This window comes from Kogia breviceps, chromosome 6 (genome assembly GCF_026419965.1).
Source record: "Kogia breviceps isolate mKogBre1 chromosome 6, mKogBre1 haplotype 1, whole genome shotgun sequence".
Classification (NCBI taxonomy): domain Eukaryota; kingdom Metazoa; phylum Chordata; class Mammalia; order Artiodactyla; family Physeteridae; genus Kogia; species Kogia breviceps.
In genome coordinates this window covers 22,064,148-22,090,318 of record NC_081315.1, presented here as the reverse complement: position 1 = coordinate 22,090,318, position 26,171 = coordinate 22,064,148, and the positions used below count along the sequence as shown (strand labels likewise).

Here is a 26,171-nt window from a genome sequence, read left to right as displayed (position 1 = left end):
AGGCTTTCTGTACATTGCTGTGTATAATGTCATTTATATTATTTAGATATAAAACATAATGAATTTTTATTTTTTTCTGAATTCCCTTAACAGTTCGTGTACACTAAACTTTTCCCCATATCATAAAATCTTCTTTTACAATGTAACTTTTAGTGACTGCATATTATTCCATTAATGGATATGTATAATTTATTTCTTCTTTTTAGGTTACCAGTGCTTGGACTTTTGCATTGTTTTTAGTTTTCTCCCAATCATATGTATAATTTTCCTTAATTGATAAATTCCTAGAAGTTTAATTGGTGGATCAAAAAGAATGCAAAATGTTAAGCAATTGAAAAATCTAGTTCTTCTTCTTATAGGGTGAACTAGCTGGTATTATAACACATTTGGAGGCCAGGAATTGTTGGGAGTGAATTCTGAGATGGATAATTCATCAGGACTTACATTGGCTCTGAAAGGCATTTCATGACTTTTTCCAGCAAACTTTGTCTTAGGGAGTTACTAAACTGTGTGTGTGTGTGTGTGTGTGTGTGTGTGTGTGTGGTGTGTAATTGACATAACATTAGTTTCAGGTGAACAAAGTAGTTATTTGATATTTGTATACATTATGGAATGATCACCCCAATAAGTCCAGTTAACATCTATCACCATAGTAACAAGGCTGCTACTAAAAATTTTCTTCATCAAGTACTACCTGAACATAGTGAAGCAGAGTGACCTGGACTGGCTAGAGAAACCCATCCTGGGATTAAGAATGTACCGTGAATGTGTCATTTATGAATCTGAGTGAGTCGTGACTCTGTTTATGCAGGGAGAACTCAAGAGCAGTGAGGGGCTGCGAGCTGCTGTCCAGATGTCTTCTCTCCTGTTCCCCACCTCCCGGTTTGGTCCAGGCGCTCTGTGTACATTTTAGTGTGATTTATACTAGGATGGTGAGCGTTCGGGGGAATTGAGAGGATAGTGGTTAATGTCCTCAGCCCGTCTCCTGCTTGCTAGTTTTCCCCAGCAGGCGGTAGGGCAAAGATCATTCAGTCATATTTCAGGGTAAGTCAGGAGAGGGACAACGGTAGAGGTAGCATTTACAAATAAAGTGTGTCTTGGTTGGAGGATGCAGCTTTAAAGAAATGCTCAGGGAGACAGCAGTGCCCTGTCCTTTAACCTGATGAATCGCTGAGGTGTATTCATGGTAAATCCCGAACCTCGACTGATGGAAGGAGCAAAGGACTTAATGTAATTTTTATTACCTCTAGGTATGATAATGACAGCAAAACACTAGGACGAGGCTCCCACCCTCCATCCAGGTCTGTATGAGTAGAGGTGGCGTCTCTGTGAACTAAATGAAGCTGATTGATCAGGAGGCGCCTCCGTGGGAACACTGAATCCTCCTTGGACTGGCTACTTTTAGGACTGTGTAGACTAGGAATTGTTGTGTTATTTAATTTTTTATAAATAAGTAGAAATATTGACTGGAGATTGTTAATATATATTCTACACACAGACTTAAGGTAGACCAAATCGATACATGTTAAATGTTTACACAGGGTCATATTGCTGTAGATTTTCTAGAAATTACTGAGGCAGCAAAGCAGGAGGATAAAGTGAGGTGATCAGGGTCCTCATTAGAGATTCCAGATGAAGTCTCTCTCTTCTTTCAATTATAAGTTACCTTGTAAGTGTTCCATATGACACACCAAGATTTGATTAAATTTGATCTATTTTGTAACCCAAGCTGGTAACAAAAATGTGTCCCATTATCCCGTAGAATATTCAGATATAGCTGTTGCCCGTACCTGGTGGCAAAAAGCTTATGGGTAGAATTCTACTAGAACTCATTTGCCAGTGAAAAATAGGTTGTAACCCGTGGGAACCCTAGGTTCCCACGAAAACCCTAGTTCCCTCAGAAAACCCTAGGTTTTCTGAGGGAACTTTCTTGCTGTCTCTGTATTCATGATCCTGCTAGATACAGGACTTTCCACTTTGACTTCATCACGATGCACATGATGTCTGTGTTTTAGGCAGAGAACTTGAACCTTTCATTCTCTTGACATCTGTCATTTAATCGCAGATGCCTGGTGACTAAAAGAATCAGAAAAAAATCTACTGAGAGAAAAGGTAGTTTTTATCAGTCTTTTTAAATAAGCATTGTTTAACACATGTCTGAAGTGTCATGGGAAAATCCTTTTCATGATAAAGAAGTTGGGTTTTTTTCCCCCAATTTCTCTAGCTTCTTTTGCATTGAGGGGAAAAAAACACTTTTATGTGCAACTCCAGGTATCTCGGAGATTCCTTTAAAAAAGTGTAAGTATATATCTAACTTGTACATATTTATGAAGTCTGAGAACAGAAGACAGGTCCTGCGAGTTTTCCCTTTATGGACCCCAGTACTACCTGTTTGCACTTGGGACCATGCAACTTTTTAGGCAATTCCAAGAAGTTCCTTAGCCTTGAAGGGGAGAAAAGTTTTTAAAGTTCTGCTTGAGAGGAAATGTATTTCACATGAAAATGCTGATGAAGAGGTTGAAGTTGAACCTGTCTAGACTGCCTACATGTGGAAATGAAGAAGGGAAAGAAACTTAACTGTACAGAGTCAGAGCTGCTGCAGATAAACCATTTATCTAGGGCTGGCCTTGAGATTTTCTTTCTAATGTGCTAAAGAAAAAAGTTGTAATGCATTTATCCTAGTTTCCAGTTGATGAAAATCCTATTATAAACCACCAAATATATGTCGTCATTTCAAAGCTAAAACACATGCCCCTCTTTCCTCCTTTGCTCCTGACGTGGTAGACTTACTTCACCACACATGCTATGCGTGTGCTGCACACACACGCACACACACGCACACACACGCACACACACACACAGTCAGCCAATGCATATAGGGTTGCAGTTAAGCTGTTTATGTCATGTCTGTTCAGAATCGAGCCTTTAAAACTTTGAAGTGGTAAGGGGTGAGGGATGCAAAGCCCTGGGGTCTAAATGAGACGCTTGAAGGATTGGTGGTGTTTTGAAAGCCAACCCCACGTTAAGCTGGTAAAAGGACCCAGTGTCATCTGTTGTTTCTGTCTCTTACAGATGAAGCAACAGCTAGGAGTCCTCCCTCTTATGGTTCCATTACATTTTAATGAAAATCAAAGAATTCCTTTACAACAAGGTTTCTCAACCTTGGCGCTATTGGCATCTTGGGCCGGACTTTGTTGGGGGCGGGCTGTCCTGGGTCCTGTGCACTGCAGGATCTTTAGCAAGCAGCATCCCTTCCTCCACCTATGAGATGCTAGTGGTACCCTCCACTTGTGACTCCTAGAAGTGCCTCTAGATGTTGCCGGATGTCTCCTTGGGGGCAAAAATCACTCTCGACTTATAACTACTAATTTAGAAAGACCAGCAAGATGATTCCAGCTCCAGTTTGATTTGTTATGAGCTGTTTTATTTTATTGGAACAGGGCTAAAGAATCTCAACTTACCTCAATAAAATAGAGGAGGTTTCTTCAGAGATTTAAAAGTGTTGTGTTCTTTCCAGTGCTGCTCAGAGGTTGCTGTCGGATGATCCCTGGAAAGTAATACTCTTGGTGTCCTGTTTCTTTTCAGGTGACGATTGTAGAAAAGGCAGACAGCTCCAGCGTGCTCCCTAGTCCTTTATCCATCAGCACCAAGAACAGGATGACCTTCCTGTTTGCCAATTTGAGAGATAGAGACTTTCTCGTGCAGAGGATCTCTGATTTCCTGCAACAGACGACCTCCAAAATATACTCGGACAAAGAGTTTGCAGGAAGCTACAACAGTTCAGATGATGAGGTCTGTGGAAGGCACCTGCAGGTGTTTTGGTTCATCTTATTACTCTTCCCCGGGGGTGTTCACCTCCCTGTCTGTTAGTTTGATCTTGAAGCTTTGCTGCTGTGCTAAGATGAACCACCTACTCTGATGTCCAGAGCAGTATCTCATTTAAATCTCATGGAGTGTATGTTTGGGATCATAGAGCCGGACAGAACCTTAGAGATCATCTGGTCTAACCCTCTTCTTTCACTGTTGAAGGCATAATTAAGTAATTTGTCCTGGTTACATAGCAGGTGACTCTGGTCTATGTAAGTGACCTTGTTGGGAATGGTACAGAGGTCACCCAGAACTGAAATACAACATCGTTATGATGATTTTATGATGATAAAATACGAATCATATCGCTATTGAATTAAGCCCTAGACATCCAGGGAAACTGGGGCCCTGAAAGATATGTAATTAGCTCAAGTGATAGAGCAACTTACTAGCAGCTAAAATACATGGCAAAAATGGTGAGCTCATGAGTAACATCCCTGCCCGTCTTCCTGCTCCAAGCTTCTGTAGGCATTTCTGAGGCACCAGAAGCTAGAGAGGAGGTGAGGGAGGTGGTCCCATTAGCAGCTGATCCAACCACATCATGCTTTGCATGCCTACTAATCAGAGAGACACATGGCCAACGAGTTTGTTGTCAAAATGCATCTAAAATACAAAGGAACCCTATTTTGGGCATCGAAGCTCTGTGGCCCATGACCCCATCAAAGTGCTGGCTCGCTGCCTTTCTCCTGTTTTGTCACATCACAAGAAACCTCTTGGGAACCATGATGTAGCTATTGGTGTCTGTCCAGAGAACGCTGAAGAAGTAGATTCTGAAGCCAAAATGGTCCCAGCGTCTTGTTGCTCTCTGCGTCGGCAGGTGTATTCTCGGCCCAGCAGCCTCGTTTCCTCCAGTCCCCAGAGAAGCACGAGCTCCGATGCTGACGGTGAGCGCCAGTTTAACCTCAATGGCAACAGCGTCCCCACGGCCACCCAGACCCTGATGACCATGTATCGGCGGCGGTCTCCCGAGGAGTTCAACCCGAAATTGGTGGGTGCTGCCTCCTCTTTTCCGGAACTTTCTATATTAGAACAATAACGTTTAAGAAATCTTTTTAAATAAAAGTAAACTCATCAACATGTGAATAGATATTTTCCTACAAGTGAAGGATATTTTGTTGAAGAAACGCAAATGACATATAAATATAACATATAATGACATGGTTATATGTCATTGGGTTTCAGAGTGGCTTCATCGTGGAAGGAGATGAGTTATAGAGGGTACAGCTGACCTTTTTTGGTCTTGTTTTTAACTATTGTATAAGTCAGCCAACAAATAAGTACGTAATGTCTCAGGCCACGTTTAAAAAACATCCACTGTTTCACTTGGAGGTATAGACATAAAGCCATAAATATCATTTGCATTCTGCTGACTCATCTCAGGTAAGTACAATTCTGACTCTAGGACAGAAAATTTCATGGCAGATCCACGGGCTATGATACATGTGTCATACCTGGGAAGGACTCCAGAAAATCTGAGTTCTTTGTTTTCATGAATTCTGTCCAGAACTTAACTGCTCCATTCAGCGGGGAAAATGTTCTGACCTTTCATCGAACTTGTCCTAACCAGTGTCGAAGTACTGTGGGATGTAGTGATGCTTCATTATCCTTTTCAGGCCAAAGAGTTTTTGAAAGAGCAAGCCTGGAAGATTCACTTTGCTGAGTACGGGCAAGGGATTTGCATGTACCGCACGGAAAAGACACGGGACCTGGTGCTGAAGGGCGTACCTGAGAGCATGCGCGGGGAGCTCTGGCTACTTCTCTCAGGTATGGCCGGGCTCGGGCTGGGAGCACTGGGGACCCCGGGGCGGCCCTTCCGCCGCCTCCCATCGTGCATCAGGGCTCTTTTGTTTGTTTGTTTGTTTTTGCGGTACGCGGGCCCCCCACCGCTGTGGCCTCTCCCGTCCCGGGGCACAGGCTCCGCACGCGCAGGCGCAGCGGCCACGGCTCACGGGCCCAGCCGCTCCGCGGCACGTGGTATCTTCCCGGACCGGGGCACGAACCCGTGTCCCCTGCGTCGGCAGGCGGATTCTCAACCACTGCGCCACCAGGGAAGCCCAGGGCTCTTTCAAATATGTAACCCCCTGATTCAGTGCTAGATCACAGTTCCTTGCCAGAGTGTTGAATTCCCTCAGTAGACATACAGGACACATATTCAACAGACCAGATGTTGAAGACACCATCCCTCGAGTCCTCATAACCTCTTCTATTCCATCACTAACTCTATTTAGGACAAAACGGAGACTGAAAAAAAGTATAATTCTTTGTGATTTTTGGAGTCCTTTTTCTCCCTTCCCGGCTGTGTCAGCTTCATGGAGGATGTTGAAGTGTGGTACTCTGTCAGAGTCTTCGCTGGGATGGGGGAAGAGGGTAGAAATGAAGGAATAGAAGAAGCTTCTCGTTGATTTTTGCCACCTCTTGAATTTGCTGGTTATCACCGGAGACCGGGAAGAGAGGCCAGAATCAGCCCTGGGAACGAAAGCCTTCCTGGATCACACACTCCAAGCTGGAGATGCCGGGAGGGACAGAAGGGGATCGTGTCCTGGTCGCATGGGAGAGCTGTGTCCATCCTCACTGGCCCAAATACAACACTGTCAGGTTAAACCTTTGAGCCCTGCTGCAGAAGCCAGAGGTCCTTTGGGCTAAGCCCGTCGTTCCTTCCTCCCAGACAAAGCATCCAGTGTATGCCAGGGATCTATTCTGTCACAAACATCAGAGCATTCCTCTGGGTGTCACCAGTCTTTAGTCTATAAATCAGTTACTTTACCTGGTTAGAGGCTTGAAATGTAATCGTCTTAAATAGGCCCATGTGAAAAATTTTATTTGAATGTGAGGTGGTCTGACACAAGTACTATTATCAAAACCTTTTATTTTAAAAATGACGTTAAAATGAAAAGCATAGTTACCAGACTTATAAGAAAACCTTTGAAAAAAATAAACCTGTAGCTCTTTCTAAAAGTGGATATAGGGCTTCCCTGGTGGCGCAGTGGTTGAGAATCCGCCTGCCGATGCAGGAGACACGGGTTCGTGCCCTGGTCCGGGAAGATCCCACGTGCCGCGGAGCAACTAAGCCCGTGAGCCATGGCCGCTAGGCCTGCACGTCCGGAGCGCTCCGCAACGGGAGAGGCCACAACAGTGAGAGGCCCGCATACCGCAAAAAAAAAAAAAAAAAAAAAAAAGTGGATATAAGTGGCAATTGCCTATAATGAGATATATTATATCTCAGAAGTAGGGGGGATAGAACCCTGAAAAATAATTGGTTTTATCTGTTTCATGTAAAACTAGTTTGTTCTATCCTCGTTTACACGTCTTGTTTTTCATTTGCTTTACGTAGAGCAGCCATAGCTCCTCATTTAGAAACCCAGATTTGAGTCAAATCATTTCTAGTTACCAGTCCAGCCCAAGAAGATCCTTACCATCCAGTCTTCTGTCTTCCTTGTGTGTGGCAAACAGATCACCTTGACAACCTGATTCAGATCGCTGACAGAGTAAACAAAAAAATCCATTTTCATTGTATTCAAATTGGAAGTTATTTACAGCCACATTTTAGATGAAAATGAAACACATTAGCCGCTGGGGAAACAGCATACGACAGTCCACAGCCTTGTTACAGAGACGCATTCAGAGTTAGACCCAGCGTTTTCTTTAACTGTGACGGGCTATGTGAGGCCAAAGGGTGATGTGGTCTACACACCATCTCTGTTGGGTAGAGAACCGAGCCCGTATTTCCACCCAGCGCACAGGGCGTGGGGTTCATATGGAGGCCAGCCCACCCACAGGGAGAGCCCAGCCCCCAGCAGGGGAGCCCCGCCTGAGTCCTGCCCTGCTTCCCATAACTCTTAGGACCACTGTGCCAGGGCCTGGCTCGCTGTACCCACTGAAGTGAGGTGCAGGCCAGATGGCAAGAAGTCCTTGCAAATCTCCCTTGAGAAGAGAGCCAAAGCCAATGTTAAGTTGCCGTCAACCAGACTGCCTTTCCAGGGCGAGTGTGAGTGATGAGGCTGGCTTTCTGGGTGACCACCTGTGGCAAGGACTGGGTCAGCCCAGGGGTCTAATTTCTTAACAGTGAAACACAAATCAGTTTACCCTGTCATTAAATACGTGTGTGTGTATAGTGTATATATAAATATATATATATATGTTTAACATATATATTCATTATATAATATGTACATATATGTATGTGTGTTTTTATCTGTATATATTTATATATATGTATATGTGCGTATGTATATATAATGTATACTTACGTAAATTATATTTAACTAGATTTAGATTCAAATGTTTGCATCCAGAGTTTTTCTGCCTTTAAGAATCATAAATTGCAAATATCTCAAAGCAGTGGTTCTCACCCACCCTTCCATCCTCATCCTCAGCACTGAGGACCTCCCCTCCATAGCAGTGGCTCATCACTGCCAGGAGTACCCTCCCTGCCCCCCCTGCAATTCTAAAAATCCTCCACGTATCCTAATACCTCCTCCTACCCTTCAGTACGGCTGTTTGTGAGCCCTTCAAAGCTTATGCTTTAGCAAACAGTTTTCAAACTGATTTTGAGAAGCAGACCCTCCTTTTTCAAGAGAAATCCTAAGGAAAATCCCAATAAAATACGAGCAAAGCTGCTTGGTTGAGGGAGGGCTGAGGCGGGGGAGACCTCGGTTCTGCTTTCTCTGCCCAACTCCCTTTTTTTTCTCGGAGCAGCCCCTCGGGATTGTCTGTGGAAGTTCCTTGGAACAGTTTTTAGGTTGGAAACCTCTATTTTAGGGAGGTTTTTTTTTTTTTTTTTAAATTCATCATTATTTTTTTTAATTGAAGTATAGTTGATTGTGTTCGTTTCAGGTATACAGCATAGAGATTCAGTTACCTTTTTTCTGATTTTTTTTTCATTAAGGTTATTACAAGGTATTGAATATAGTTCCCTGTACTATACAGTAAATCCTTGTTGCTTATTGATTTTATGTATAATAGTTTGTTAATTCCATTCTCTTAATTTGTCCCTCCCCCATTCCCTGTCCCCTTTGGTAACCATAAGTTTGTTTTCTATGTCTGTGAGTCTGTTTCTGTATTGCATATACATTCATTTGTATTATTTTTTAGATTCCATGTATAAGTGATATCATATAGTATAGGGAGGTTTGTTTTTTTTTTTTAATTTATTTTTGCCTGTGTTGGGTCTTCGTTGCTGCATGTGGGCTTTTCTCTAGTTGTGGTGAGCAGGGGCTACTCTTCGTTGCAGTGTGTGGGCTTCTTATTGTGGTGTCTTCCCTTGTTGCGGAGCACGGGCTGTAGGCAGGCAGGCTTCAGTAGTTGTGGCTCATGGGCTCAGTAGTTGTGGAGCACGGGCTTAGTTGCTCCGTGTCATGTGGGATCCTCCCGGACCGGGGCTCGAACCCGTGTCCCCTGCATCGGCAGGCGGACTCTCAACCACTGCGCCACCAGGGAAGCCCCTGTAGGGAGGTTTTGAAACAGCTGCTTACTATGGAGTGAGAAGAGGGAAGGAGGACAGAAGTAAATTTACAATCTGGCTGTGATTGCAACAGACACGTCATCGTGGGATTTCATAATTACCTCGCAAGTGTCATTTGCGGGGAAGGAAGGTGAAGAGTCTGGGTCAGTCAGCTGTGGTTACAGACCAAGGGCGGGGCTTCCACTTTCTGATGTTGCATCTGTTGGGTATTTCCCAGGTGCTATCAACGAGAAGGCCACGCATTCCGGGTACTACGAAGACCTCGTGGAAAAGTCCATGGGGAAGTACAACCTCGCCACGGAGGAGATTGAGAGGGACCTGCACCGCTCCCTCCCAGAACACCCAGCTTTCCAGAACGAAATGGGCATCGCTGCTCTGAGGAGAGTCTTAACGGCTTATGCTTTTCGAAATCCTAACATAGGGTATTGCCAGGTGAATGTCACAGAGGGGTGAGACTTTAAAAAAATGCTTTATTAGCCAGGAAGTAATGAGAAAGGCGTTATGGCTAAGAGAACTAGCACTGCACCAGGGTCTCTCGACCTTGGTACTGTTGACATTGTGGACTGAATAATTCTTTGTGTGGGATGGTCCTGCGCTTTGTAGGATGTTTAATGATAATCCTGTTGAAGAACATGTTTAATACCATCTACCCGCTGAACGCCAGTAGAACTCCCCAATTGTGACAACTAAAATGTCTGTAGACGTTGACAAATGTCTCTCAGAGAGCGAAATCTCCCTGAGCTGAGAACCACTGCACTGAGGTTCCCAGCCAGGGGACAAGAGTGCCCTTTCTGGATCCACCACCGTCTGGGGACCTAGCTGTTCCTGAGCAGGACTGGGCACCAGGCCTGGATTCTAGGTTCCACAGTGCTCCTGCTGTGGACCTCCTAAGCAACTAATGTCCTTGAGAGTGTAACTTTTATCTGCTCTGGTTATATTTTAAGCCACTTTAAAATAAATGCTTAATTCAGTATAAAAAAATGTTGCCCACATACCCGCTACAATTATACTAGGTACAGATACCACAATTTGGGAAGCTCCAAGATAATGTCCTTAGATTTAAAGGCCACATACATACTCAGAGAGACCTTCTCTGACCATCGAGCTAAAAGATAAAGCAGGCTTAATTCCTTTACACCTCTACACAAACACACACACACACACACACACACACACACACACACAGCACAGATCTCCCTGTACCACATTTTATCTTTTTTTTTTGTGGTATGCGGGCCTCTCACTGCTGTGGCCTCTCCCGTTGTGGAGCACAGGCTCCGGACGCGCAGGCTCAGCGGCCGTGGCTCACGGGCTTAGTTGCTCCGCGGCACGTGGGATCTTCCCGGACCGGGGCACGAACCCGCGTCCCCTGCATCGGCAGGCGGACTCTCAACCACTGCGCCACCAGGGAAGCCCCACATTTTATCTTTTTGATAGCACTTAATTTAAATATACATCCAGATTGATTAATTAACCTTTACGTCTTTATTCTATCTCTCTGACCCCAGCATTTATGCCCTGTGAGACTTGTCACCACTGTGTCCCCCCTTCCCCAATATTTAGTCCAGAGCCTATTACTAAGTAGACCTTCAAAAGAACTTACCTTGACTGAATGACTAAGGAACTGACCATGACCATGATCGTGGGCTAGGCAGGTTAATTCTCAAGTAGAACTTTACTAATGATTTCACTTGGGAAGCTATTGAGTAAGGCTTACGAGAAAGAGCCTATTAGACCAAAATTCCTTTTTTTTTTTTTTAATGAATTAATTTAATTTTGGCTGAGTTGGGTCTTCATTGCTGCACACGGACTCAGTAGTTGTGGCTCACCGGCTCTAGAGCACAGGCTCAGTAGTTGTGGCGCACAGGCTTAGTTGCCCCACGGCATGTGGGATTTTCCCGGACCAGGGCTTGAACCCGTGTCCCCCTCATTGGCAGGTGGATTCTTACCCACTGCGCCACCAGGGAAGTCCTCAGAATTCCTTTTTTGACATTTATATTGTTGAAGCCTGATAAACACTTACTGGTTTCTAGAAGATCAAAAGAAGTACAGGAGTGAGTTCCCTTCTAATATAATAGAGTTCATATTTATCTTTTGATCTTCCTCTTTTTAATTAAGAGGACATTAAAGTAGTTGAGCCTTAAGTGGTTGTGAGCTATCTGATAATATCTTTTAATAAAGTAGGTTACTGTAGAATAAAATCCCTGTTACTTATCACTACCATCCTTATCCAGATGGAAATAATGGGCGAGGACTCCAACTTTGAAAGGTTTCATTGTTCCCCGAGGAGAGCCTCAAGCCATGTGTACTTGGTTTAGACACAATTATGGAAGATTAAAAGGGAAATAGTTACCCCACTGAATTAAGGATTAAAAACACCGAGATTTTTAACAGGTTAAAAGTTTTGTCAAATAGCCTTTTTTTTTTTGAATGAGGGTTTGCGTGCATGGGGGGGTGAATATTGGTGTTCATGGAGGCTCTTAACAGTTAACAGGCTCAAGGACTAAGGGCTTTTACATTTTTAAAGGGTTGGAAAGAAGACAAAAGTTGGAAGAATATGTCTGTGTACTTGCAAAGCCTTTAAAAATTTATTATCTGTTTTTTTAAGGAAAAAGTATGCTGGCCCCTTTGGGACTAATGGCTTGTATGTTAAAATGTAAAATGTGTTTGATGACATCTTCTTTCATCCCTTTAGGCCATGAACATTGTCACATCAGTGCTGCTGCTTTATGCCAAAGAGGAGGAAGCTTTCTGGCTGCTGGTGGCTTTGTGTGAACGCATGCTTCCTGATTACTACAACACCAGGGTGGTTGGTATGTGAGGATGCAGTTACCATTTTAACTGTATCTCATCAGGAAAATGTTTCTAGACCTGGGATACCAGCTGGAACCCCATTTCCAGTCACCATTGGTCAGAAGAGTTTCAGACTACTGCAGCTTTCTAAGATGCGAATGAGAGGGCTTGAATCAATGTAGATTATCCACAAAGGGAGCCCCATGGAGAGAATACACGTGTCTCAGTGTTTTAGAAAACACTCAATGTGGGTGTCAATCTGTGTCATGTGAGAGCTACACCAAGCACACAGATCATCAACCCAAAGAGGTTTAACAATTCTTTCATGAAGAGCATGGAATCTATGGAAAGCTGACGTATTCAAAAAAGGAGTGGGCAGAATAGCATATAAAAATGTATCCAGAGCTCAGTTTCTAAGGAATTTTTCAGAACTGGTTTCATTGCAAAGCAAACAACGGTGGTGAGCACTTAAACAAATTACTGGCATTTCTCCTTATAATCCCCTCCAGTGTTAGACATTCATTTTAGCAGGATAAGCTTTTCATTGCTAGTGTAGCAAAAGGTATGCTTTACGCTCCCCTCTTGTGTTGTTTTCATTTCTAAATTTTTGCACACTAATTTGACTCATTGGAAAGTCTCTCCAGAAATGTCTACAGCTGGAATGCTTTTAAATTGAAAAAACAATTGTTTAGAGAAATGATTCCTATGTGGAGACCATGCATCCAGAAGAGCGATTTTTTTTTTTTTTTTTTTAAGAGTTTGCCAAGAAATGAGGCTACTTAGATACACATTTCATGCCTAACACACATCATGTTGCCAACAGAAAAAGTAACTGTGTGCCAGGAGAATTTTGTAAATTGACCTTTTCAACAGCCTTCAGAGTTCTCATGTTATTGCCCTTTTATGGTAAAGAATCAGGAGAGGAAGATCCCAGAAAGAGAAGATGTAGCCAGGACTCATCTGGTGACTTGGCTGTGCTGACACCTTGGTCTAGTAACATAGTAACTAGAGTTCTGTCTCAGCAGCAGTTGTGAGCTGGATTATTTTCGTCGAGCCATTGGGTTGGGTTCATCAGTGAGAAGGTGCAGTTGGTTGACCCGTGGCCTTTTGCATCCACCTCCACTGCAGGTGCCCTGGTGGACCAGGGTGTGTTCGAGGAGCTTGCCCGGGACTATGTCCCACAGCTGTATGACTGCATGCAGGACCTGGGTGTGATTTCTACCATCTCCCTGTCCTGGTTCCTCACACTGTTTCTCAGCGTGATGCCCTTTGAGAGTGCAGTTGTGGTTGTCGACTGTTTCTTCTATGAAGGAATCAAAGTGATATTCCAGTTGGCCCTGGCTGTGCTGGATGCAAATGTGGACAAACTTTTGAACTGCAAGGACGATGGGGAGGCCATGACCGTTTTGGGAAGGTATTTCTCACTTTGAAAACTACCTTTGGGTTTTCTTCCCTGTACTTTTTTTTTTTTTCCTTTGCCGCGCCACGCAGCATGCAGGATCTCAGTTCCCCCGCCAGGGATCGAACCCAGGCCCCCTGCATTGGAAGCACGGAGTCTTAACCACTGGACCGCCAGGGAAGTCCTCTTCCCTGTACTTACCATGTATCTTTTTCCTTGGTTTCACGAGTCTTAATTGGCCTGATGGTAATCGTAATGCCCACTTTTCTCTGTGGCTGAGGATTTCTTTTCATATGCTTTGTCTTTAGAAGTGAAGGCCATCAACTCTACTTCAATTTAAAAAATAATACAATTTTTAAAAAAAGAAGTGAAGGAAATTTTATTCTGCTCTTAAGGAAATTTTAGTCTTTTGTTTTGATATGCAGAGTTTGCAGAAAATGGGAGGACAGGCGTAAAGGGATTCGCCTCCCAGCGACTCCAGATTCATTTCTTCTTCCAGGTATTTGGACAGTGTGACCAATAAGGACAGCACGCTGCCGCCTATCCCTCATCTCCACTCCCTGCTCAGTGATGATGTGGAGCCCTATCCTGAGGTCGACATCTTCAGACTCATCAGAACGTCCTACGAGGTAGGTCACGTTCCCTGCCTGAGCGCCACAGCGCTGAGTGCTCTGAGAGGGGCTCGGCTGGACGTGGGCCACAGCTTCCCTTGCTAAGCCAGGGTCGTGCCTGCTTCCCTCCACCTTCTGAGAACTAGTTGCCAGCTGCCAGCTTCGAGCTCCAGAGAATGGACACTGAGTGGATCTAATACCACAGAGCCATAGGCATGGCCAGCTCAGGCCCTCTGGTTCTTGGCTTTGCCCTCCCTGAAGCCTGATCGACTAGCAGCTCCTATTCAACTCTGGGTGGGTTGAAGAGGGGATGTTGAAAGCAAGCGTGGGGAGGTTGACCTGCACAAATCAGCTCACCTCCCATGCTCGTGCCAAGTCCTTAGGTCTTCTGGGAAGTACACAAGCCAATCCTCTCACGTCCAAGACACATAGAATACTCTATACCATCCTAGAGAAGAACCAGAGTCCTAGGATTCCTCTAAAATTTCTTGGCCTAGGGGCTTCCCTGGTGGCACAGTGGTTGAGAGTCCGCCTGCCGATGCAGGGGACACGGGTTCGTGCCCCGGTCCGGGAGGATCCCACATGCCGTGGAGCGGCTGGGCCCGTGAGCCATGGCCGCTGAGCCTGCGCATCCAGAGCCTGTGCTCCGCGACGGGAGAGGCCACAACGGTGAGAGGCCTGCATACCACAAAAAACAAAAACGAAAACAAAAAATTGCTTGGCCTGGTTGTGGGAGGGTGCCTCCTGGTCCGTGATGACCCCAGATGTGGTCCTGAATCCCATAAAAGAACAAACGAGCGTGTAGAGATGAAGGAGCCACAGTCCTGTGTACCCCATACTTGGGGTTTGTGGCCACCCCCAGGACTCAGTGCCCATAACATCTCATGGTTTGTCCATTTCCTGATCATTAAGAAAGAGCATGAATGTTCTGCTCAGCACACTAGGCCCTCTCCTGATGATTTGGGATCGTATGACTGGCGATTGTCAGCATTTCAATTAGCAATAGCCTGGATACAGGAGAAATGGTGAGGAAAACCTCTCCTAAAGGGAACCAAAAATTTGGTGCTTTTTAAAAACTCGGCATGGATCCAGATATCTCTTCAGAAATGTGTGTCCTTAACTCAGAATGGGAGAAAGACTGGTAATTTATTATTTCAGAAAATTTTCATTGACACTCCATATATATTGAAAAAGCAAAACATTTTTGGTATGTTTTAGAATCATAAAAATAATGCAGGTTTATTGTAAAAAAAATGTAAAAACTGTAGAAAAATATGCAAGAAAAAACTATATCCTGTGAGCATCTCACCATATTTCCCTCAAGTATGTTTTTTTCATTTTTTAAAAAAAGTTATTTTAATTAATTTATTTATTTTTGGCTGTGTTGGGTCTTCGTTGCTGCACGCAGCCTTTCTCTAGTTGTGGCGAGTGGGGGCTACTCTTTATTGCAGTGCACGGGCTTCTCATTGCGGTGTCTTCTCTTGTTGCGGAGCATGGGCTCTAGGCGCGCGGGCTTCAGTAGTTGTGGCACACACAGGCTCAGTAGTTGTGGCGCACGGGCTTAGTTGCTCCGTGGCATGTGGAATCTTCCCAGACCAGGACTCGAACCCATGTCCTCTGCATTGGCAGGCGGATTCTAAACCACTGTGCCACCAAGGAAGTCCTCAAATATGTTTTTATTTTTTGCAACTTACCACTTAAAAAATAAGTTTATACTAAATAGTGTTTTGTACCATTCCATTTCTTACTTAAAATATATGACGAGCATTCTCTGATATTTAATATGTTGTTTGCAGGTTTTCGTAGATTCTTAATAGTCTGCTTTCATGAGGTGCCAAAAGTTATTTAGCTGATCCCTTTTTGTTAGACATTTATTTTGGTTGCTTCCAAATTTTCAGTACCATATGGCAAATTTGTATGGTATTATTATGTATTTACATATTACATAATATGTATGATATTATATATGATAAACTAGTGCATAAATAATACATCTCTGAAGTTTTTCTTAGAGTCCATTCTAAGGAATAGATTTACAGTAGTAGATCAAAAAGTATGAATTATTTCCAATCTCCTGGCACACACTGTCCAATTTCTTTAAAAATTGTCCCAATTTATATTTCCACTAGTAGAGATTAAGGATGGCTGTCACCTCACTCTTTCCAAAACTGGTTATTATCATAATGCATTTTTTAAAAAATCATTGCCCTAGGACTTTTTTTTTTTTTTTTTTTTTTTTCTCCCCGGTACGCGGGCCTCACACTGTTGGTGGCCTCTCCCGTTGCGGAACGTAGGCTCCGGAAGCACAGGCTCAGCGGCCATGGCTCACGGGCCCAGCCGCTCCGCGGCATGTGGGATCCTCCCGGACCGGGGCACGAACCCGTGTCCCCTGCATCGGCAGGCAGACTCTCAACCACTGCGCCACCAGGGAAGCCCTGCCCTAGGACTTTAGGATAGTCCTCCGTCAGAAATTTTGGATGATTATTCTTCCAGCAAAAGAGCCCATGTGACTGAAGGCAATAGTTATTATTATAGCTGTGGGTTGTTTTTCTAAAGGCCTCCCCTGAAACCTTTATTTTATTTTATTAATTTATTTTTAGGTGTTTTATTTTTTGTTTTTTTAACATCTTTATCGGAGTATAACTGTTTTACAATAGTGTGTTAGTTTCTCCTTTACAACAAAGTGAATCAGTTATACATATACATATGTTCCCATATCTCTTCCCTCTTGCGTCTCCCTCCCTCCCACCCTCCCTATCCCACCCCTCTAGGTGGTCACAGAGCACCGAGCTGATCTCCCTGTGCTATGCGGCTGCTTCCCACTAGCTATCTAATTTACACTTGGTAGTGTGAGTATGTCCCTGCCACTCTCTCACTTCGTCACAGCTTACCCTTCCCCCTCCCCATATCCTCAAGTCCATGCTCTAGTATGAAACCTTTATTTTAAAGAGAATTCTAGACCAAAGTAATAAAGCTTGGTATGTGGAAATTCAGCTTTGTTCTTGACAGCAGATAAGCTAAGGTCTTGCTGAGGTCAGCACTCGGCCCATTTTTAATGGGAAAGAGAGGAGAATGGAGACAAGACCAGGGCTGGTCTCCATTTCCATCCTGTCTGCCTGGTCCCTAATGGTGACTCTTAGGCTGCTGAATATCCTATCACAGGACACAGCAGCACTTTTCTTCCTCTGCCTGGGAAGACAGCCCCGTTTATTTATAGCAATGCCTACATTACCTGGCATTTCAGTCCATGATGATTGGTTTTGTTTTCTCTTCTCTGCTTAGTGTCGCTGCCCTGCTCATAAGTTTCCATTGCCTTCCCAATGCCTTCTAGGCCATCCTAAAGAAAACACCACAAACACTTGCCTGTCTTTTTTTTTTTCCACCTATTATATTAGATTGATGGTCCTCAATTCTGCCTGTGCATTAAAACCATTAAAAAAATTTTTTTAAACCACGCTTTTAAAAATATACATTTTGGAGAGGCTTCCCTGGTGGCGCAGTGGTTGAGAATCTGCCTGCCAATGCAGGGGACACGGGTTCGAGCCCTGGTCCGGGAGGATCCCACATGCCATGGAGCAACTAGGCCCATGAGCCACAACTACTGAACCTGCGCGTCTGGAGCCTGTGCTCCGCAACAAGAGAGGCCGCGACAGTGAGAGGCCCGCGCACGGTGATGAAGAGTGGCTCCCGCTTGCCGCAACTAGAGAAAGCCCTCGCGCAGAAACGAAGACCCAACACAGCCATAAGTAAATAAATAAATTTTAAAAATTAAAAAAAAATTAAAAAAAATTAAAATATACATTTTTAGGCTCCATTCTAGACCAGTAAACTTTGTATCTCTGGTAGGAGGCCTAAGAATAAATATTTTTAAAGTTCCCAGGTGATTCTAGAGCCCGGTGAGGGTTGAGAGTCACTGCCCTAGATGCAGAATGGGGCCACTAGACACAGGCCCATGGTTATATGGCACAACACTGGTGTTCTGAAGCAGGCGACTCACTGCTTTCTGTGCTTCAGGATAATTAGTCAGGAAAATAGAATAGTAGGAAAAATACCGAAAGCACATTCAGCCTTGAGATACCTAGGTTGATGCCAGTTTGATCAGCTTTCTCCTGATGAGTAGAGATGGTAACTTGATTCATAAATGCCTTGCTCACTGTGAAGTTCTACCAAGCCCCTCCTGGAAGGAATGGTATGGACAGTCTGAGAGACAGTTTCCTTCTGTGTGCGTCCCGTGTGCAGTTTTGTTAGATACACAGATGTAGAAGACAAAGTCCCGGCCTTCAGGTTCACCCATAGACTGAGATGAGCTTTCTGGGAGGCACGGGGCACATTAATAAAAGTGCCCCGTGCAGACACACGACCACCACAGTTTCTTCGTGTTCAAGACGACTTGCCCAGGGCGTCTGTGAAATGTTAAGCGGGGAAAGGAGGTGGCTGATAAAACACAAGGAGGAGTTTGTGCAGAAGGACAGACAGTTTTAAAAGTTCAGAATGAAGTGTCGGCTCCTTAAGGGTGATGACAGCAGCTCTCGCTCAAGGAGAACCCACCTCGTGTGGGACAGGTGCTGGGTGCTTCACAGCCCCTCCAGGTACATATTAACACATTTTAAGGTGAAAATTTAACTTGAGAGAGGTAGAGCTAGTTTTCCCAAGGCACACAGTTAGGAAGTGGCAGAGTCAGGAGCCAAATAAGAGCTCCCCAGCATTAAAGCCAGAGCCAAGGGGGTTTGTCTGGGTAGAACGGAGGTGGACTTGCAGATGTACATATGGACAGGAGGTCAATTGGTCCAGGAGAGGCTGGTTAGTGGAGAGTCTGAAAACCACCAACTGATTTGCAAGGCACCCAAGAGCCACTGGAAACTGAGGGGAGTTTTTCTTCAAGTACATTATTTCTCAAGCTCCCTGTGCAATAAACTGGAGAAGGGAGAGCTGAAGGAGTAGACTAGCAAGGGAGATACTACAGTTTGCCATAGTTACCTTATGTGACAATGGCTTTTCTAGCCCTTCCTGCTTGGCAAAGACCTCAAATGACACAGTCCCCCTGAGACACATAAATTTAGTTACAAAATATGGGCCTGCTTTCTGACAGAGTTATGAAGGTGTCCCATGGGTATGAATACTGCGGTGAGTTGAGACTTCTTTAAGATCAGAGGGCCTTAGAGGGCAGCCCATTCAGTGAACATGGAGCTCCAACAAGCAAGGTCCTCACGCTGACTTCATATCCTGGTCCCCTTCTGTCTTCTCCTTCCTCTTCCTCCTCCTCTTTCCTCCTTCCAACCATCTGTTCCCCCCACCCCACCCCAGCACACAAGGACACAGGTACAGACAAGTGCCATCACCACAGAAGGCAGGGCAGAGTCTGGCGGAATTGCTCCTTCAGCTGTATCGGAGAATCTCTCTGTCATCTTGGTCTCAGCCTCCTATAACTTTATGCTGTTCTCTGTAAATCCAAAGACCCACATTTTCCACCTGTTTCTCCACTCTGTCCCCTCAATCTTCCAAGGCAGAGCCTCACTCTCTGCCTTGGGCATTTAGAGATTTTCTGATACAGAACAGAAAAAGACTCTCAAATGTGAGTCTCCTTTCATACCCGTATTCATGAGATAGCTCCGTCCTCTGGCTAACAACAGAGAACCCCGTACTACATACTGGGAAAATAAGGGCTCCACAAACTAAGAAACATATTAAAGGCACCTTTGGCATGACCTAGTCTTATTTAAAAACAGAAATGAACCGTAGAGTTTGGATATTAGAAATGACACTTGCTTTTTGTTTCAATAAGTCTTGCTGTGATGGGCAGATTTGTTCAGGTCATTCCATGGACCTGTGGCCTAAACTAAGATTTTTTTTTTTTTTTTTTTTGCGGTACGCGGGCCTCTCACCGCTGTGGCCTCTCCCGCTGCGGAGCACAGGCTCCGGACGCGCAGGCGCAGTGGCAGAGCACAGGCTCCGGACGCGCAGGCGCAGTGGCAGAACACAGGCTCCGGACGCGCAGGCGCAGCGGCCATGGCTCACGGGCCCAGCCGCTCCGTGGCACGCGGGATCCTCCCGGACCGGGGCACGAACCCGTGTCCCCCGCATCTGCAGGCGGACTCTCGACCACTGCGCCACCAGGGAAGCCCAGGTTTTTTGTTTTTTTTTTATGCTTCAGCATTTAAATATTTCCAAGTCCTCTTGAGGATTTAGAAAGGAGGAGCCTGTTGCACCTGATGGAGCCTTTGTGGTCTCTCTAAAGTGTGTCTGTATCTGTCTTCCATCATCCCCGTGTTCCCAACAACGCAAAGGAAAGCTTTGGAGGATGAAGGAAATCACAGAGATCCTGCCCAGCATGGGGAGGAGAACTCTTGTCCCAACCAGGAATGATGCTGGGGGTGGGAGAGCCCAGAGAACATAAACTGGGAAATTGGGATAGACTTGTCTCCACCTCCTTCTTTTATTTGATGTTTTCCTCGTCCTGAGTCCGTCGGGGGAGAAAGGGAACATTGCACGCAGGGCAGGTGAGATGGTACAAAACGAAGGGCCACAAACCTATCTGTGTTAGTTGGTATCATCAAGCAGGGGGGCAAAGCAGCACAAAAAGGACGTACCGCCTGCACTGAAAATGGTCTCTCACCTCATAAAAGCGTTAGGAATCAGATTGGAAAATGAGACACAGGCCACGGGAACATTCAGAGAAAAATTGAGTTGGAGAAGAGTTGGAAATGAGGATGGATAATTTTACTGTGTGAGGAAGGGGAGATTTTAGAAAATGAAAATAATCTTAGGCTCCCTCACACCCATCCCCAAATTCTATTTGTTAGAAAGAGTATTGTTAAATTAGTGAATTCATTCTTTTGCTAGAGCTGAAATTCCTCCGGAATTTCCCTTGTTTTGGGTGATGGAAATGCAGCCTCCAGGATCTACTGAGCCAATGTTTGTTTGCCCTATTTTTAGCATTTCATTCTGTCAGAGCCCCTCCAAAAAGGTGGGTGGTGGAGGAGAGGAGACCACAACCCAGTCCTTCTCATTTCCCATTTTCCTTTAGAAATCCTCCGGAAATAACTAGGCAGGAACTTGGAGTTTAGGGTTTCCTTTCAGGTTGGGACCATTTGCTCCAGGTGGAAGGGCCATTGTATGTATTCCATTGTGTTCTGTGTTCTACTGTGGCGAGTCCCTGGTCCTGCCTAGCAAACTGCAGGGTCCATTTCTAGTCAAGGAACAGACGTTAATTAAGTATAAAATATACCCGGCTCTTTGAAGGTCAGGCTTGGGGGGAAATAACTCTTTCTTTAGCAATCTGTGAGGATCACCAAGCCAATGGTGATCTTTGTCTTGCTCCAAAATTTATGTTCTTTTCTACCCAGAGACAAGGAAAAACCTGTTAGCCACTAGAACAGTAGGCGGTGGAGTTATAAAGCCAATGACTGGGCCTCAGATTGCAGTGCAGCCCCTGTGGGATGCTGGGTAGCTTATAGAACCTCTCTGAACCTCGGTGTTCCCATCTGTTAAATGGAAGTAACAGTAGCAACTCATAAGGTTATTGTAAGGAGCCCATTACATGGCCTGTTAATGTCCCTGCCAGTTGTAGTGCAAGAAAATTTAGTTTCCTTCTGTCGCACAGCTAATGTTTTTTTGTTGATCAAAGGCATACTATAACCTGGTTTGAAGTAAATCCAGTCTTCCATCTTCAGCATGCACTTTGCAGTGGATGCTTTCCACTCTTCTGTTAGGATCAAAAGAGTTACCTTTCCTGGGAGTTTAAATCCCATCCAAGGATTTAACCCAGAGTGAATTAAATATGGTACTTTTCATCACTAGTGGCCACTCCTACTAACAACTTTTGAATTCTGGCTTCTAAGTGGCAGTAAATACTGTGTCTTTCTATATAATGGAGAGGATTCTGGTCTTTAGAAGATGCTTCTCTGGAGATGAGAAAATTCTTCCATAAACCCTGCGTTTGTTAGGTCAAGACTGTCCCACCACATAAGTGGTGAAAGTTCCACTGGCCAGGCTCCAAAATGTCAGTGTACGCTCTTGTCTTAATTATCAGAAAAGAACGCCTAAGTCAACACTCAGTTCTCTTTCAAAACAGAGGAAAAGTATTGAATAGATAGAAATAGAAAGCACTACAAAGGTGGGATTTTTTGCTGGTAACCTCAATTTGGGGAAATTATAAATTATATAGTTCAGAGTCCACCATGTGGAATAACCTATAGAGAGATGCCGTTTCTGGGGTTGTCAGATAAGGTACAGGACTCACATTGCCTGGGACGTACTTACAGTACTTAACAGTAAACTTTTACTGTACTTACAGTAAACAGTTACTCTTGTTTATCTGAATCAACAATTTAACTGGGCATCCTGTATCTCCTGTATTTTATTTTCTGAATCTGGCAACCCAAGGCCTTTATTGAGTACCAGCTGTGCTCTGTAGCAAGTCAGGGAGGTGACCCCTGCGGAGTCTCCCAGGGCTGGGGCTCTGAGTGCGAACCCTAGAATCAGACAGCCTGTATTCAAACTGGGCTTTACCACCACGGCTCTGGGCACCTGGGCAAGTTAATGCCCAGGTAATGATTTTTGTTAAACTTCCATTCCCTCATCTCTGAAATGGAGGTAAGAAGAGCACTTACTTCCTGGAATTATCCTGAGGATTCAGTGTGTCCAGCAAATACGTGTTGAGCGCTTGCTGTGAATCAGCACCTGTCCTCTGCTCTGGAGGACACCGTCTCTGCCCTCACAGTAAGGGGTGAGAGGTATGGTGACTTCAAGTAAGAAAGAACACAGCCAGGTAAAAAAGGTGGGGATGTGCTGTTGCTCTGAGGTTTGTGTGTCTGGTGAAGGGACATTTAGCAGAGACACAAATGACATGGGGGAACCACGTGACACAACACAGCGCATTGTGTCTGAGAGAAGCAATTTCCAGGCAGAGGAGGGGCCGGTGCAGAAGCCCCCGCTGGCGATGGAGCCACCATGACGTGCTTGGGGAACAGCAAGGTGACTGAGGGGGTGAGAAAAGGGTGGTGGCAGGTGATCAGAGAAGTAGCTGGGGGAGGGGGGGAGAGGGTGTAGGGCTTGGAGGCCTCGGTAAGACTTGGAATTTGACCCCAAGTGAGCTGTGAAACTGCTGGAGTTGTGAGCAAGGGAATAGTATCATGTCTCAGGATTTAGAAGGACCACTCTTGCTTCTAGGGAAAAAATAAGGTGGGGCAGTGCCTCAAAGATCAGTTTAGAGGCTATTGTAAGACAGTAGTGGCTTAGATCAAGGTGGTAACAGGAAAGGTGGTGAACAGTGACTGGGAATCTCTAGGGAGTAGGTGTGTAGAGGTCTGAAGACTGAGCCCTGGGGTTCCCCAGGGTTTCGAGATGGAGAGGACATGCAAAGGAGACAGAAAAGGAGTAGCCAGTGAGGCATAAACAGAACGAGGAGAAAGGGATTAAATGATGGAGAAATGTCTATTTAGGTCTTCCGCCCATTTATTGATTGGGTTGTTTGTTTTTTTAGACATTGAGCTGCATGAGCTGTTTGTATATTTTGGAGATTAATCCTTTGCTAGTTGCTTCATTTGCAAATATTTTCTCCCATTCTGAGGATTGTCATTTTGTCTTATTTATGGTTTCCTTTGCTGTGCAAAAGCTTTTAAGTTCAATTAGGTCCCATTTGCTTATTTTTGTTTTTATTTTCATTACTCTAGGTGGTGGGTCAAAAAAGATCTTGCTGTGATTTATGTCAAAGAGTGTTTTTCCTGTGTTTTCCTCTGAGGGTTTTATAGTGTCTGGCCTTACATTTAGGTCTTTAATCCATTTTGAGTTTATTTTTGTGTTTGGTATTAGGGAGTGTTCTAATTTCATTCTTTTACATGTAGCTGTCCAGTTTTCCCAGCACCACTTATTGAAGAGACTGTCTTTTCTCCATTGTATACTCTTGCTTCCTTTGTCATAGATTAGGTGACCATAGGTGTGTGGGTTTATCTCTGGGCTTTCTCTCCTGTTCCATTGATCTGTATGTCTGTTTCTGTGCCAGTACCATACTGTCTTGATTACTGTAGCTTTGTAGTATAGCAATCTACAGATTCAATGCAATCCCTATCAAATTACCAATGGCATTTTTCACAGAATTAGAACAAAACATGTTACAATTTGTATGGAAATACAAAAGACCCCAAATAGCCAAAACAATCTTGAGAAAGAAAAACAGAGCTGGAGGAATCAGGCCCCCTGACTTCAGAGATTTGTCTTTTTTCATTTGGCATAATTTCTTTGAGGTTCATCCAAGTTATTGTCTACGTCAGTAGTTGTTTTCTTTTTTTTCATTTCTGTGTAGTATTCCATGGTATGGGACGTACAAAGGCACTCTTTAAACCTTCTATTTAACATACCCATGTGACCGTTTTCCAGATCAATGCCACACCCCAAAAGTGCTCTTTGTGTCCCCTTCTTGTCACTATCCATCTAACCAAGGTTAATAATTCTCCTGACTTTTAGCACCATAGATTTTGTTTTTGAACTTCACATAAATGGAATTATACAGAATGTGCTCTTTTGGTTCTGGTTTATTTTGCTTAGCATTATGATTGTGAGATTTGTCCAAATTGTTCCTTTTCATTGCTGCATTGTAACCCATGGTGTGATAATACCACAATGCTATTGTTAATGAGCATTTGAGTGGTTCTTGCTTTTGGCTAATAGTGGCACTATGAATATTCTACTCTATGTCCTTCGTTAAAAATATACACACCTTTCTTTGGGGTATATACTTAGGGAGGAATTTCTGGGTCATAGGTATGTATCTGTTCAGATTTAGTAGATGCTGCCAGATAGATTTCCAAAATGGTTGTATCAGTTGATACTCTGAGCAACAGCGTGTGAGTTTTGGTTGCACCGTGCACTTGCCAACACTTGATATTGGCTGTCAGCTTTTCCTTCTTCCTTTAAATGTCTTTAACCATTGCAGCATTGCTTCTGTGAGTTAAGCTTCATGCTTTATGCAGAATCTCTTTGTTTTTCTTTTGCACCACTAAGAAAGATAAAACCTTATATATTCTTTTTCTGCCTTCAGATTGGAAGGCTTGTTTTGCTTTTGAAATTTAGTTCAACAAACATTCAGGCAATGCTAGGCATCTTGAGTTTAAAAAGGTTGCTAGGGGGCTTCCCTGGTGGCGCAGTGGTTGAGAATCCGCCTGCCGATGCAGGAGACACGGGTTCGTGCCCTGGTCCGGGAAGATCCCACATGCCGCGGAGCAACTAAGCCCGTGAGCCATGGCCGCTGAGCCTGTGCGTCCGGAGCCTGTGCTCCGCAACGGGAGAGGCCACAACAGTGAGAGGCCCGCATACCGCAAAAAAAAAAATAAAAATAAAAAATAAAAAATAAATAAATAAATAAAAAGGTTGCTAGGCCTTCCCTGGCGGCACAGTGGTTGAGAGTACGCCTGCCGATGCAGGGGACACGGGTTCATGCCCCGGTCCAGGAAGATCCCACATGCCACGGAGCGGCTGGGCCCGTGAGCCATGGCCGCTGAGCCTGCGCGTCCGGAGCCTGTGCTCTGCAATGGGAGAGACCACAACAGTGAGAGGCCCGCGTACCGCAAAAAAAAAAAAAAAAAAAAAAAAGGTTGCTAGCCCTCAGTGTCTGCCAATGAGAGACAAATGCTGTTGAACTAGAGATCAGGACAGGAAGCTTCACTCCAACATTTCCCACAGCCTCCCAGTTTAATAGTTAGCCTTATATACTTCCTTTCTTCTTGCCAAGAAAATTCTTCCTTTAAAGCATTATTTCATCCACAAAGGGCCCTTGTAGCCTTATTTAACCCTCTGCTTCCCCATGAACTGTTGATTTGAGGAAGACTCATGTGGCTTTGAAATTTGGTTCAACTGTTAAGAAGCATGAGAATTTTCTGTTATTTATTAATGGTTGTTTAATGGCCTCAAAATAAACAAAGGCCATATAGTAAATAAAGGTATAGTCTAGGAGGCCTGTCATTTGGCAAGAAATTTCCCACTGGTATCAGGATTTATCCCTATTAGTCCTGTAGACGTGATAGCGAGTGCCTTAGCAGATTTCTTG

The 26,171-nt window shown here is 44.4% G+C and overlaps 1 protein-coding gene across 2 annotated transcripts in view; it reads left to right on the top strand.

Annotated features, from left to right (window-relative positions):
* Positions 1-26,171, top strand: part of TBC1D9 (TBC1 domain family member 9) — a 118,200-nt gene that overhangs the window by 73,372 nt on the left and 18,657 nt on the right. For both annotated transcript variants that reach the window (XM_059067522.2, XM_067035573.1), the window contains exons 7-13: positions 3,586-3,792; positions 4,685-4,855; positions 5,481-5,631; positions 9,546-9,760; positions 12,024-12,141; positions 13,250-13,535; positions 14,020-14,149. In XM_059067522.2, coding sequence (XP_058923505.1) covers positions 3,586-3,792; positions 4,685-4,855; positions 5,481-5,631; positions 9,546-9,760; positions 12,024-12,141; positions 13,250-13,535; positions 14,020-14,149 — 1,278 coding nt within the window. The remainder of the gene's footprint in view (positions 1-3,585; positions 3,793-4,684; positions 4,856-5,480; positions 5,632-9,545; positions 9,761-12,023; positions 12,142-13,249; positions 13,536-14,019; positions 14,150-26,171) is intronic.